Below are 12,548 nucleotides of genomic sequence, written 5' to 3'. Positions count from 1 at the left end.
TCACTGTGTGTCACTATTTTGTTAAAACATTTCTACATCCTTTAGTCAAGTACATGTTTACATTCCATTCTCTCTTCAACTTGCCTTGACAATGTCTTTGCGCTCTCTTTCTCTCATCTCCTACCCCCCTTCTCCCTCGTTTTTGAACGCACCCAGGCAGATTACCTGCAAATGGATGACTGGGGGCCAAGAGTCCCCTCTGTCAGCAGAGGCACAAAGCCAGGAGGCTCCTTTATTCTCACATATTAGAGAAAAGAGCCCATGTTGAAAACTGTGGGCCGGTTAAAGCTGTAAGTGATGTGCCCTGATCTTCCCTGATTCATTAGATGTGTTGAATGCACTGCTGTTTCAGCAGGTTAGGTCCTATTAGCTGGGTGTTAGCACTCAACATTTCCTTGTCCTTAAGCTATTTGGGTAGAAATAGAAACCTTGTCAGGTTACACAGTCTAAAACCCCCATTGTTTGAGAGCTGTCACATCAGAAATGGAGAGTTATTGCACGCTGTAACTCTATCTGTGAACAGGTGTGAAAGCGCTAAACTTGAAGCGGGAACAATGAATTTGAGTTGAATGAGAAGCAATTGGTATCTTTTTATTGCCAATTTGCCATATTTAATTCCATATTCAACCTGAAATAAAACGTATAAAAAAAGAATTTATTGAAAAATATATTTTATTAAAAATGATTTTATAATAAAATATTTATTTTAAAATTCATTATTATTTTTATTTTAAAAATTATTTCCTACGAATTAAAAACAATGTTTTTTTCACACTTTATTTTCTGTTTGTATTTGTTTTAGCTTTTGTGTATATTTTAGCTGTTCAAACTTAGCCTTTTTTCAAGATTTTAGCTGTGTTGTAGTTCTTAAAAGTTAAAAGTTGTATATGTAATTTAATAATATTCTTGTGCTGTAATGCTAATGCTGTATTTTAAAGTTTTTGCATAATTTTTGTGATAATTGCAATAGATATAATATATAAATATATTGTATAAAATATATATTATATATATATATAAATTATTATACATTATAAATTTTATATATATATATGTCACACATACACATATGCACATTTAACATTTTTTTTTTTTTTTGGGGGGGGGGGGTATTTTCTTTAATTATTGATTACATTCCTGTTATGCTTTGATGCCATTGCACATGCTATTTCATTGTGGAATTATTGTCATTTGACAATGTATTTTGTACATGGACAAGATGTTGATTGCACAAAAAAAAAAAAAAAATTTTCATATCGATGAATCAAGGATTTACTTGGTTGTGTTTGTACAACAGCCAACATGACAAGCGTAGTACATAGGTGTACTATTCTCTATTCATAGATGTCTCTATTCATTTTTACAGGCTCATGTGAGTGTTTTGTTGTTGAATAGAAAACCATTTGTCTCATTGTTTGGGCCCTTAGAAAATATATGAGAATGCCTAGTACAAGAATGTACAAATCCTGAGAAACTCCATCTATAGTAAATACAGAAGTTAAAACCGTAAGGATCGCTTTGCATCTCAGATACTGGTATTAGTGTTTGCTGAGAAATAACCAGAATATTTCACCTCCAGCACTCTGGACAGCGCTTGTTTACCTTAATTTGTGAAAGACTCCATGAAGTGGGTTATATAGTGCCGGAATACCGAACATTCCTGTGAAATTCCCAGTAAAATGACGATGAGCTTTAACCACCACTTCAGCTGCTCTTCTGAAGTGTATTGGTTACTACAGCAGCAGTGTCTTTGTCTCAGACTGACCAGTGTATCAGTGTTTTCTCAGTTGCAGCATATTGTTGATTTTAAGGGTCCCAATGACAGAAAAATGCCCCTTGACCCCATGCACCAATTGCGCGAAAACTATTTGCCCTTCGACCTGGAAATCTAAAGAGCCCAGGGCAACTGGGCACAGAAAACCATGGCATTTTAAATAAACTGATGGCACTTATTTAACAATAATTTATCTCTTTAGTTTGTATAAGCGATCAGACTGTAAAATGACACATTTTCTATTCAACAGCAAAACATGTAGGCTAGGCCTATTCAAATCCAAAATTATATATAGGCCTGTAATAGCAGAACATTTTGATGGTAAAAGGCAATTAAGCTACCGATTCATAAGGGAGCTATTGATCTCTGGTGTAAAGATAGCCTACGTCAAAACGCATCCTCTCATGGAAGTCCGATTCGCGGAGGAGTCGTTTATTTGAACCGATTCACGAAATGATTCGCAGTGTTTCTAATCACGCGAACTTTCAACACGATGAGGTAACATACACTTTTAATCTTTTAAATATCAAACAAGACAGCATTGTATTACATAGGTTATGTTTACTGCCACGTTTAATATCTCAGAATGACGTCGTGAAACTGGAAGGCATCTAAAATGAGTAAAAAACTGACTAAACTTTTGTTATTTAACGTTAGTAACATGGTCGCTGGTCTAGCTAATAACCAGGCTAACATGTTCCAAAACACACCAACTAGCTTATAATGTTGTCTTGTTTTAAGATTATATATAATTTTACCTGCATACACAGTGCACAAGGACTTCTGGAAACACTTTGAGCGATGATTCAGACGAGTCGACTCATTAAACCATTCATAATTTGAATGAACCGAATCTCTTAAATGAATCAGACTCGTGCGTAAAGACAGAGTACAGAACATAAAAGGTGCTCAGTGCGCTTCAGCCGCAATCGACGCGGAGCTTCATTTTCTGTCTGTAGACACTGAACCAGCGCTTTATTTCAAATGAAGCGTCCTCTCATTCCACTAATAAGTTTTTATACGTGATATAACAGCTGTCTTCGCCATGAGCTGCTTGGATGTCATGTATCAAGTTTATGGTCCACCTCAGCCTTATTTTGCCGCAGCATACACACCTTATCACCATCAGGTATGTTCATATAGAAGTTCAGTTTGTTATTATTATTTTATGTGAGAGGAAAACTTATTTTAATTTTATTTTAAAGCAGTTAGATTTGTGAGTAAAACTTTCTCTGCTCGACTTGTTGCGCCTCCATTTGATTTGTCTACAAAATAGTTTTAAAATGAGTCACGTTGTTAGATGTTGATGAGGGGAAAATGTAACTTGATTAATAGAATTTTAAAATTAGTGTTATTTAAAATAATAGTGTTAAAATGAGTGTTATTTAAAATTATTAAAAACAAAACGTACGAACATATTTCTGTTTCCTGACAATGTTGTGGTATATCACTTGTATATATTATGATATGCCAATGGCTATTTTATAAATGTATATATATTAATTTATTTTAATAAAAATGCTTATAGGAAATAGGAGATGGAATTGGAAACAGATTTTTCTGTATTTTACAGATATGTTATCTTGAATGCATATTTAGCTTAGGCTAAATTTACATACAGCAATATATATACAGGTTTAAATACAGCTTTGTATATATATATATATATATATATATATATATATATAACACAAATTGTGCAACAAAGCAAATTGTGCAACACTGCTGGAATACACAACTATATTGTTTCTCCCTATATCTCACACACACTCTATATGAATAGAGTGTGTGTGAGTGTATTTCTATATCGTGTAAAGACCAGAGTTGAATGTAAACTGACTTTCTCTTTTTTTTTTTCTTCATGTTTTCAGAAATTGGCATTTTACTCAAAAATGCAAGAATCACCAGAAACAGTCAGTGGAAGCAGCTCTTCCTTTTCCAACCTCTCCGGGCCACCCATAAAAGAGGAGGACTGCGCCCGAGAGAAAGATCACCCGCCGGAGGCGGAGTACATCAGCTCCAGATGTGTGCTTTTCACGTATTTCCAAGGGGACATCAGTTCAGTCGTGGATGAACATTTCAGTCGAGCTTTGAGTCAGTCTAATAGTTACGCACCTGGATCCACCAACAGCAAGACCACGAGAGGTACATCGTCCTGGAGAGGTGGGAGTCTGATGCAATCTGCATTTTGAATTGAATTAAAACAACTTTAGTTTGCCTGAGTGTACATTTACACATACATGCAATGCATTATAGTAATTACAGTTACCAAATATAGTGCTTGACAAAAAAACTAATTGAAGTACAACTAATAACAGGACACATTACCATGCCTAACATACCCAGTTTGAGTAACCCTGCATACAATAGCAAAGAAATATTAATTTTAAGCAATGATAATCCTGTTACTTAAAGAAAATATAAATAAGTATTGCAGTTAAATATGATATTACACAAAAAGAAAAGGAAATAGATTTAAATAGGAATACATTTCATTTATACTACAAGTAATATGTCTTTTAATTGCATACTTTAAGATTGTACATCTATTAATCATGACAATAGGTAAAATTTCAAGGTCAGATTTTTAAAAGCTAATGCAAATTAATTAAACTAGTACAAATAATTAGGACATGATTTATTTTATAATCAGTTAAATTAATGTATATTTTCTTTGCATCCTCTATATGATTGCACAGGCATGATTTTATTTTATTTATTGCATTGTTTTTAGATTTTTTTAAAGCTAATGCAAAATAATTAAATTAGAATGTAGAGATAATTAACACATTTTTTTTTACAAACAGTTGCATTTGTTTTGTTAATCCAAATGTGTGAGCATTCATTTTAAATCTCAAACTGAATATTAAAGGTTCATTTTTAATTGTTGTATATTTGAATTGTCACACTTTTGTGCATATTAACATGCAAAACATCTAAATGTGTTCCTCCCCAGAAGGCTCATTCCCTATGAGCCAGAGAAGCTTCCCTCCCTCGTTCTGGAACAGCGCGTATCAGCCGTCGGTCTCAGCATCTCTCAGCAGCGCCCTGGGTTCCTCCCACACAGACCTCCCCTTCTCAGCGGACCCTTATTCCACCGCGTCTCTACACAGCCACCTCCACCAAGCCACCCCGGAGCCCTGGCATCCCTCTCACCACCATCACCCTTACTCACTCAGCGGAGCCATCGGCACCCAGGGATCCGCTTACCCCCGGCCCTCCATGCACGACATGTACGGAACGCACTTTGACCCCCGTTACAGCTCTCTGCTTGTCCCCTCGGTCCGGCCGCACAGACTTCCCCCATCCACGGTGCCCGCACCTGGAGCCTCGCCGTGCGATATCAGCAAGAGCGAGCCGGGCAGCTCGGCGTGGACCGGAGCTTTCACGGCGGCGAGCTCTGATATGAGTCTGAACATGGATACAGGTGTGAACATTCAATTCGCATACAGCAGCCCCGCTATGTATTTATGCACATAAGCAAACACATGGATGTCATTGCATTTGAAAACAAAACAAAAAGAAGCAAGCAAAACATTTCATTAAAAAGAAGTTTGGTTTGAAATGATAAAAAAGGGACACTTTCTAGTTGTCATTCAAGCTCATTCAAAGGCTCTTTTTCAAAAATGTTCTTGAAAGAAGTCTCGTCTGCTCACCAAGGCTGCATGTATTTGATCAAAAATACAGTAATATTGAATACAGAATTATTATTAGAATTTAAAATGACTGAAATTTAATTTATTCCTGTGATGCAAAGCTGAATTTTCAGCATCATTACTCCAGTCTTCAGTGTCATGATCCTTCAGAAATCATTCTAATATGCTAAATATTTTTTGTGACAACCGTGATGCATTTTTTCATGAATCTTTGATGGATAGAAAGTTATAAGAACAGCATTTATGTGCAATAGAAATTTGTAACATGGTAAATGTCTTTAATGTTGCTGAATAAAAGTATTAATTTTGAACAAAAGCAGGGGAAAAAAACCTTACTGAACCTAAATTTTGAATGGTAGTGTAGTTAATGTGGGAAACTACACCTGTGGTTACTCTGCTTGGATGCCTGTGTGAATTGGAGGAGAATTGACATCATACATATAAAGAAAAAGAAAAAATTTCACCTTGACATCAGTTTATTAAGACTGAGTGCGTAAATTGTGCACGGAATTGAAGAGTTCTGAGAAAATCTCTAGCATGATTTGTCTGCAAATGCCACTTAATGTTTTGTTATCTAATGCAATGACATTTAGACTTCTTTTCAAAAAGTGTGAATTAAAGTGTACTTTTTTAGGCTTCAAATGTACTTTTTAGGGCCACCAATGGTTAAACTCACATAATAAATGCAGTCATACTGTATTAATGTAAAAATAATACTAATAGCTTCTTGAAGTACTGTATATGATCAATTTGTGAGTTTAAGATCTAGTTATCTTCAAGGTTTTTGACTTTGACTGTTGCTCTGTTAACATAGTTTTTCTCATCTTTAAGACTTTAATGCTTTCTTGTCTTCATTTTACTTCTCACTCTGTATGTGCTTCTTATTTTCCCTCTCTTCGTATCTTTATCCTTTTTTTTCTCTTTCCTTCTTCCTTTCAGGTCTACAGAGCCAGGATAAGAGCAAGGACTTGTACTGGTTTTAGTGCCCTGCGGCCACTTCTTTCTCCACTGGCTTGTCTTTCTCTGGCTTTTCTGTAACAGATTCTCATCTCACTTGCAGCTCGGCGCTACACCCTCTGCAGCGGGACCATCCTAAGCTGAAAGTGGATAAGAACCCTTTGGATGAGTGCAAAAATCTCTCAGTAAAGTGGAGCAAACATACTGTAGTGGTGTGACTAGCAGCTGCTCTCGCCCCTTCCCTCCCCCGACCCTGAACGCTCTCGGCAGAACGGACCCAAAATGAGATTAAAAAAAAGACAAATGTTACTCAAAGGGGACATTTGAGAGCCAAACTTGGAGAAAAGACGGACTGGCTACGTGAAGACTTTTCTTTTGACCAGAAATGAGAGTTTCTGATGAAAGAGAGCAGCATTCCCTATCATCGCTGAAGACAGAGAAGGGCTATTTGAAGCCACTTGACTCTATCTATATTGCTTTCAGCACCTGTCATCGACAACTGTTGTGGAACTTAGCAGACGCACAGACAACGGCGCTATGTGTCGTTTGACCGAGCGAGCGCCCTGGATTTCATAAAAGAGGCGTTTTGTTGAATCTGGACACACGGCGAAAGGGAACAACTGGTTTGGCTTTTCATTTTTTTTGAGGCGTGGTGTGGGTTCGGCTGGAAGTAGATACAAACACTATTAAGCCGTACTGTATATACTTTATGTGTCTTAGTGTGTCCAGTGCTACATGTAGGATCAAACAGCATGATGATATGCATCAGATATATTGATTCTTTCATTTGTACTTTTCTAAGAACCACTTTTTGTCGCCGTCAGCTTTGGTTGACGTCTCACCACGATGTATTTGAATGTATAACATGTAATATATTACCTTTGAAAGTATTTTTCCAGTGCATTGAGGAAAATGAGGTATTATGTTTTTATCGGTTGTGTATCTTCATCCTTTGAAGCAAAAATGGAAATAAAACCGGGTGATAGACTTTTTTTGTTTGCCCTTAAAGGGATAGTTCACCCAAAAATTAAAATTCTGTCATCATTTACTCACCCTCATGTCGTTCCAAACCCATAAGACTTTCGTTCATCTTCAAAAATCAAATCTTTTAAATGAAATTTGAGAGCTTTCTGTCCCTCTGTTAACAGCTACACAACTACCACTTTGATGCTTCAAAAATATGAATTGAGCGGTTTAGTCCAAATTTTCTGAAGAGACTCGATCGCTTTATATGATGAACAGATTGAATTTAGGCTTTTATTCACATAAACATTCATCAAAACACCCATTAGTTATGGTAAACGGAAGCTCAAGCATGTTCACTTGACAATGAGGTTCATTTTCGTGTGTTACGCAAGAGCTTCCGCAAGAGTCTTGCGCGTCAAGCAGTTTTGGCAATCTGACAAACAAACAAGCAATCTGTTTGTTATATAAATTGATAGTGTCTGTTCAGAAAATTTGGACTAAACCACTCAATTCTTATGGAGTAGTTTAACGATCTCAAATTTACTTTTTGAAGCGTCAAAGTGGTAGTTGCGTAGGTGAGGGTGAGTAAATGACAGAATTTTCATTTTTGGGTGAACTATCACTTTAAGTGTTTTAGAGGCAACTTGCGAATACAATCGATTATACAAACTTGAGTATAGTGACATATTTTATACCAAACACATCTTGACATTTATTCAAGCTTGCTTTGGGCTCTTAAGAAGGAAACAAAAGACTATTATAAACTTGCTGCAACCTTCAAAACCTCAAAATCGACACCATCAGAGATCAAATTGATTTATTTCAGCATGTAGGATCAAACAGCATTACTAAATGCATCAAAAACATTGATTCTTTTATATGTACTGTTTTAAGAACCACTTTTAGTCATTGTCAGCTTAGGCTGACATCACACCATTATGTATGTGAATGTATCACATGTAATATATTACCTTTGAAAGTATTTTTCCAGTGCATTGAGGAAAATGAGGTGTTATCTGTTTTTATCAGTTGTGTATCTTCATCCTATGAAGCAAAAATGGAAATAAAACCAGGCGATACACATTTTTTGTTGCCCTTAAGTGTTTTAAAGGCTGCTTGTGAATTGCGATTGATAATATACAAACTTGAGTATAGTGACATCTTTTTATACCAAACACATCTTGACATTTATTCAAGCTTGCTTTGGGCTCTTAAGACAGAAACTATTATAAACTTGCTGCAAACTTTGAAACCTCAAAAGTGCCACCATCAAAGCTTAAATTATTTATTTCAATATAGATGTTTTTTTCTGTCAGTATGTTCGACATGTTAAAGAAAGAATGTAAACATGGTCTACTTTTAATCAGTGTGATGTTTTGTCCACTCAGACATAGATTCAGCCAATGAAAAGGAAATGGGAAGCGGGAATGTTATCACGCTGACATGTGATCCTTTGCCTTTTGGTTGTTCACAGTGAATACCAGACAGCTGTTGATTAATATTGGCTTATGACAACAGCAATGATGGACAAGAGATGTGTGGCCAGGAGTTTCTCTTGCTTAAGTGGGTAAAACAAAGGCCTCTTTTTAAAAGTAGCTCCATCCTAAAGTGCTGGGGGGTGCATGAGAAACTAATGTAGTTCATGTGGCAGATTAACCAGTCACATTTCAAAATGTATAAGCTAGGCCAACTTGTGGTTTTTTTGTGACTACAGTTCTGCAAAGTATGGGTATTTTATAAATAATAACTATTGAAACTCTTTACTCCGGTTGTAGCCTGTTTGTCTCCCTTGAATTCAAAGTTGAGTTAATTTTATTTGTCATATACAACAGCATATTTGCTGGCTGACAATGAAATGTGTCATTCAAGCTTGCTATTTTGAACTAAAATAGAAATAAATTATATAGAAAAAACAAAGTAACACAGGTAAAAGTGTAGAGGAGAGCGGGGCTTGATGTCACACATCTCAAGAGTTTATTTTTGAATGTCAGTTTCAGTATAAACATTTCTGTATCGACATTAGTTTCTATATAGATGTTGAACTGCAGCAGAGCATGTTGTCACTCAGTATATGGGCTCTGCCAGTTATAGACTTTAAAGGGTTAGTTCTCCCAAAAATGAAAATTCTGTCATTTATTACTTACCCTCATGCCGTTCCACACCCGTAAGACCTTCGTTAATCTTCAGAACACAAATTAAGATATTTTAGTTGAAAAGCAATGGACACTTCCTCTCTCAAGATCCATAAAGGTACTAAAAACATATTTAAATCAGTTCATGTGAGTACAGTGGTTCAATATTAATATTATAAAGCAACGAGAATATTTTTGGAGCGCCAAAAAAACCTAAATAACTTATTTAATGTTGGCCGATTTCAAAACAATGCTTCAGGAAGCATCGGAGCACAGATGAATCAGTGTGTCGAATCTGCTGTTCGGAGCGCCAAAGTCACGTGATTACAGCGGTTGGCAGATTAACACGCGATCTGAATCATGATTCGACACACTGATTCATTTGTACTCCGAATCTTCCTGAAGCAGTGTTTTGAAATCGGCCATCACTAAATAAGTCGTTATTTTGTTTTTTTGCCGCTGCAAAAATATTCTCGTTACTTTAGGCTATAAAATTAATATTGAACCACTGTACTCACATGGACCGATTTAAATATGTTTTGGTACCTTAATGGATCTTGAGAGAGGAAGTATCCATTGCTCCCTATGGAGGCCACACGGAGCTATCGGATTTCAACTAAAATATCTTAATTTGTGTTCCGATTCCGAAGATTAATGAAGGTCTTACGGGTGTGGAACGGCATGAGGGTAAGTAATAAATGACATAATTTTCATTTTTGGGCGAACTAACCCTTTAAATGAAATATGTAGCCTACAAGATTTTTACTCACATTTTTACTCAAAACATTGTACACATCCCAGCGTGACAGAGTAGGCTACATCAGTAGCATTAATAAATAGCGATAGGAAAATACAACAATAAATTAGGTATAGTCTATACAACCGCTAATGTGCTCATAAATCTATAAACATATGATTACGCAAAGCTGTCACATTATCCCTGCCCAGTAACTCCGTGCCAATATTAGCATGACTGGACTATTTAGAGCCGACCACCAGCACTGGCTGCGCGCGCAATTACTCGCAGACCGACACTCGATATCCGCCATTTCAGTGACTGGAGGATTTGTGATGTTGAGGCATAATCTCGCAGCAGTAGCTCATAAATTGCCGAGCACTAATTAGGGGCAAGAGGCCGAACTGTCAGTCACATTATCCCAAAAATTCAAACACACTCCCATGTACTTTTTTGGAGTGGCGTCGAGGAATCCGCAGCCAGTTGTCACTTTGCCCACCGTTTGCCGAAAGGACAGACATCAGCCATGTGAAAGGTCAGCTCCCCACACTTTAAAAAGCAGATCAACAGTCCGCTGGCATTTTAATCAGCTTGAGTATAATGTTCTCAATCAATCAAGGAGTTAAGTTAAACGACCATGTGATAACTGTTATGCTTTGCCTGGTAAAATTATTATGGGCGCTGAGTTTTTAATACATTTACAATGGGCTACAAACCTGAATTGTGCTAAAAAGAAATGTATCCTTCTCAGTCACCCCCAAAATCATTTAAAAATGCATTAGATAAACCATGTCTAAATGCATTGATTTGCTGCCATGTGATTGGCTGATTAGATATGTGTGTTGACAAGCAGTTGGAGAGGTGTACCTAATAAAGTGGCCAGTGAGTGTAGGCCTATATAAGATTAATTTTTCTTTGGAAAAATACATTTAAAATCCACTTGGCTCAAACATCTGAGAAGGCAAATGTAGTCTGAATGAGCATGAAACTTCTGAATGCTGTCATGCTCTCCTTTATTTGTCCGAATGAATGCGCTCAACTACAAAGCATTACATCTTCCAGCTATCATTTATTCTATAATAAGCAACCATGTCATGAGAATTTCTGCCACACATAATCTCTGTGTATCGCCTGTGGCGATCCAACCTCAATAATCAAGATGCAAAACATGTGTTGGCCAAATCACAGTGGGAATCGATTTTTATTTAGCCTCTGAATAAACTCTGAATAAACTGCACAAACACAAGACTGAATATCCGACAAGCTTGACTATACAGGCACTGCGCCACAAGCTTCTAATGGTAATTTATTATTGAGAGATCAGTGAGTAAAAGACATCTTGTAGTTTTGCTAACTTTGGCCACCTTTGGTTCCGATTTACTCAAAAAATAACTTTTTTTCTTGCATAGTTCAGAAAAGAGTTAGACAGTATGTTAATGCTGCTCTTTTGTATATAATGAGTGAATGATGATCATGACCATCAATCTCCAAAAATGACAAACAAAAAGCACCATAAAAGTACATATTACAGGCCATATTTTAAGTTATATTCTTCCTCTCAAGCATAGTTTTTAAATCTCATTCTCAAAAGTTTAGGGTCGATAAGGTTTTGTAATTTTTATGAAAGAAGTCTGTTATACTCATCAAGGCTGCATTTATTTGATCAAAATACAGTAAAAATAGCAATACTGTGAAATATTATTACAATTTAAAATAACTTTTCTATTTGAATAAAATGTAATTTAAAAAATATATAATTTAAGCTACTCAGTCTTCAGTGTCACATGATCCTTCAGAAATCATTCAAATATGCTGATTTGCTGTTCAAGAAACATTTCTTATTATCACTGTTAAAGTAATGAGAATATTTTTAAATATTTTTGTTGAAACTGTAACACATTTTAAGGATTCTTTGATTGAATAGAAAGTTCAAAAGAACAACATTTGTTTGAAACAATGTTTTTTGTAACATAAATTTAATGCATCCTTGCTTAATAAAAGTGTTAATTTCTTTTTAAAAAATATCTCTGACCTCAAGCTTTTGAATGGTAGCATATGTGCTATTTAAATATGTGCATAACTGAATTCACGTTCACGTCCTCGTAGAGCTCGTAGTTACAGCTTGTAAGCTGGGAATTTTCTGAAAGCTCCCAGATGTACCGCGTGGCTGTTGTACCACCTGACCGCTGTAGATTTATTTAGGCGTTGATAGTGGTGCCATAGAAACACATAATTCCCAGTCAAAGGACATGAACAGCTCCGAATATAACGTCACGTGTTGTCATCTCAAGATTTCGGTAAATACGAGGTGGCGTGAATGCAGCATT

General features: G+C 36.2%; 1 protein-coding gene across 7 annotated transcripts; it reads left to right on the top strand.

The window, feature by feature from the left end:
• The first annotated feature begins 2,699 nt into the window (after positions 1-2,699).
• vgll2a (vestigial-like family member 2a) lies at positions 2,700-8,616 on the top strand. Of its 7 annotated transcripts, none has more exons than XM_067383193.1 (4): positions 2,700-2,903; positions 3,646-3,919; positions 4,731-5,201; positions 6,370-8,616. In XM_067383193.1, the coding sequence occupies exons 1-4, from the start codon at positions 2,820-2,822 to the stop codon at positions 6,411-6,413; spliced, it is 873 nt and encodes a 290-aa protein (XP_067239294.1). In that variant the 5' UTR covers positions 2,700-2,819; the 3' UTR covers positions 6,414-8,616. The 7 variants fall into 7 exon arrangements, with proteins under 7 accessions (XP_067239294.1, XP_067239291.1, XP_067239290.1 ...); XM_067383190.1 differs by having other exon boundaries at positions 3,646-3,937; positions 6,491-8,616; XM_067383189.1 differs by having other exon boundaries at positions 3,646-3,937.
• The last annotated feature ends 3,932 nt before the right edge of the window (positions 8,617-12,548 follow it).

Source organism: Chanodichthys erythropterus, chromosome 4, assembly GCF_024489055.1.
Source record: "Chanodichthys erythropterus isolate Z2021 chromosome 4, ASM2448905v1, whole genome shotgun sequence".
NCBI lineage: Eukaryota > Metazoa > Chordata > Actinopteri > Cypriniformes > Xenocyprididae > Chanodichthys > Chanodichthys erythropterus.
This window is presented reverse-complemented; position numbering and strand designations above follow the sequence as displayed.

Bases quoted from the DNA above. Each gene is read 5' to 3' on its own strand.
- vgll2a (XM_067383186.1), top strand. From the start codon at position 2,820: ATGAGCTGCTTGGATGTCATGTATCAAGTTTATGGTCCACCTCAGCCT. The intron at 2,904-3,645 runs GTATGTTCATAT...TCATGTTTTCAG, and splicing joins ACACACCTTATCACCATCAG to AAATTGGCATTTTACTCAAA. The intron at 3,938-4,730 runs GTGGGAGTCTGA...GTTCCTCCCCAG, and splicing joins AGGTACATCGTCCTGGAGAG to AAGGCTCATTCCCTATGAGC.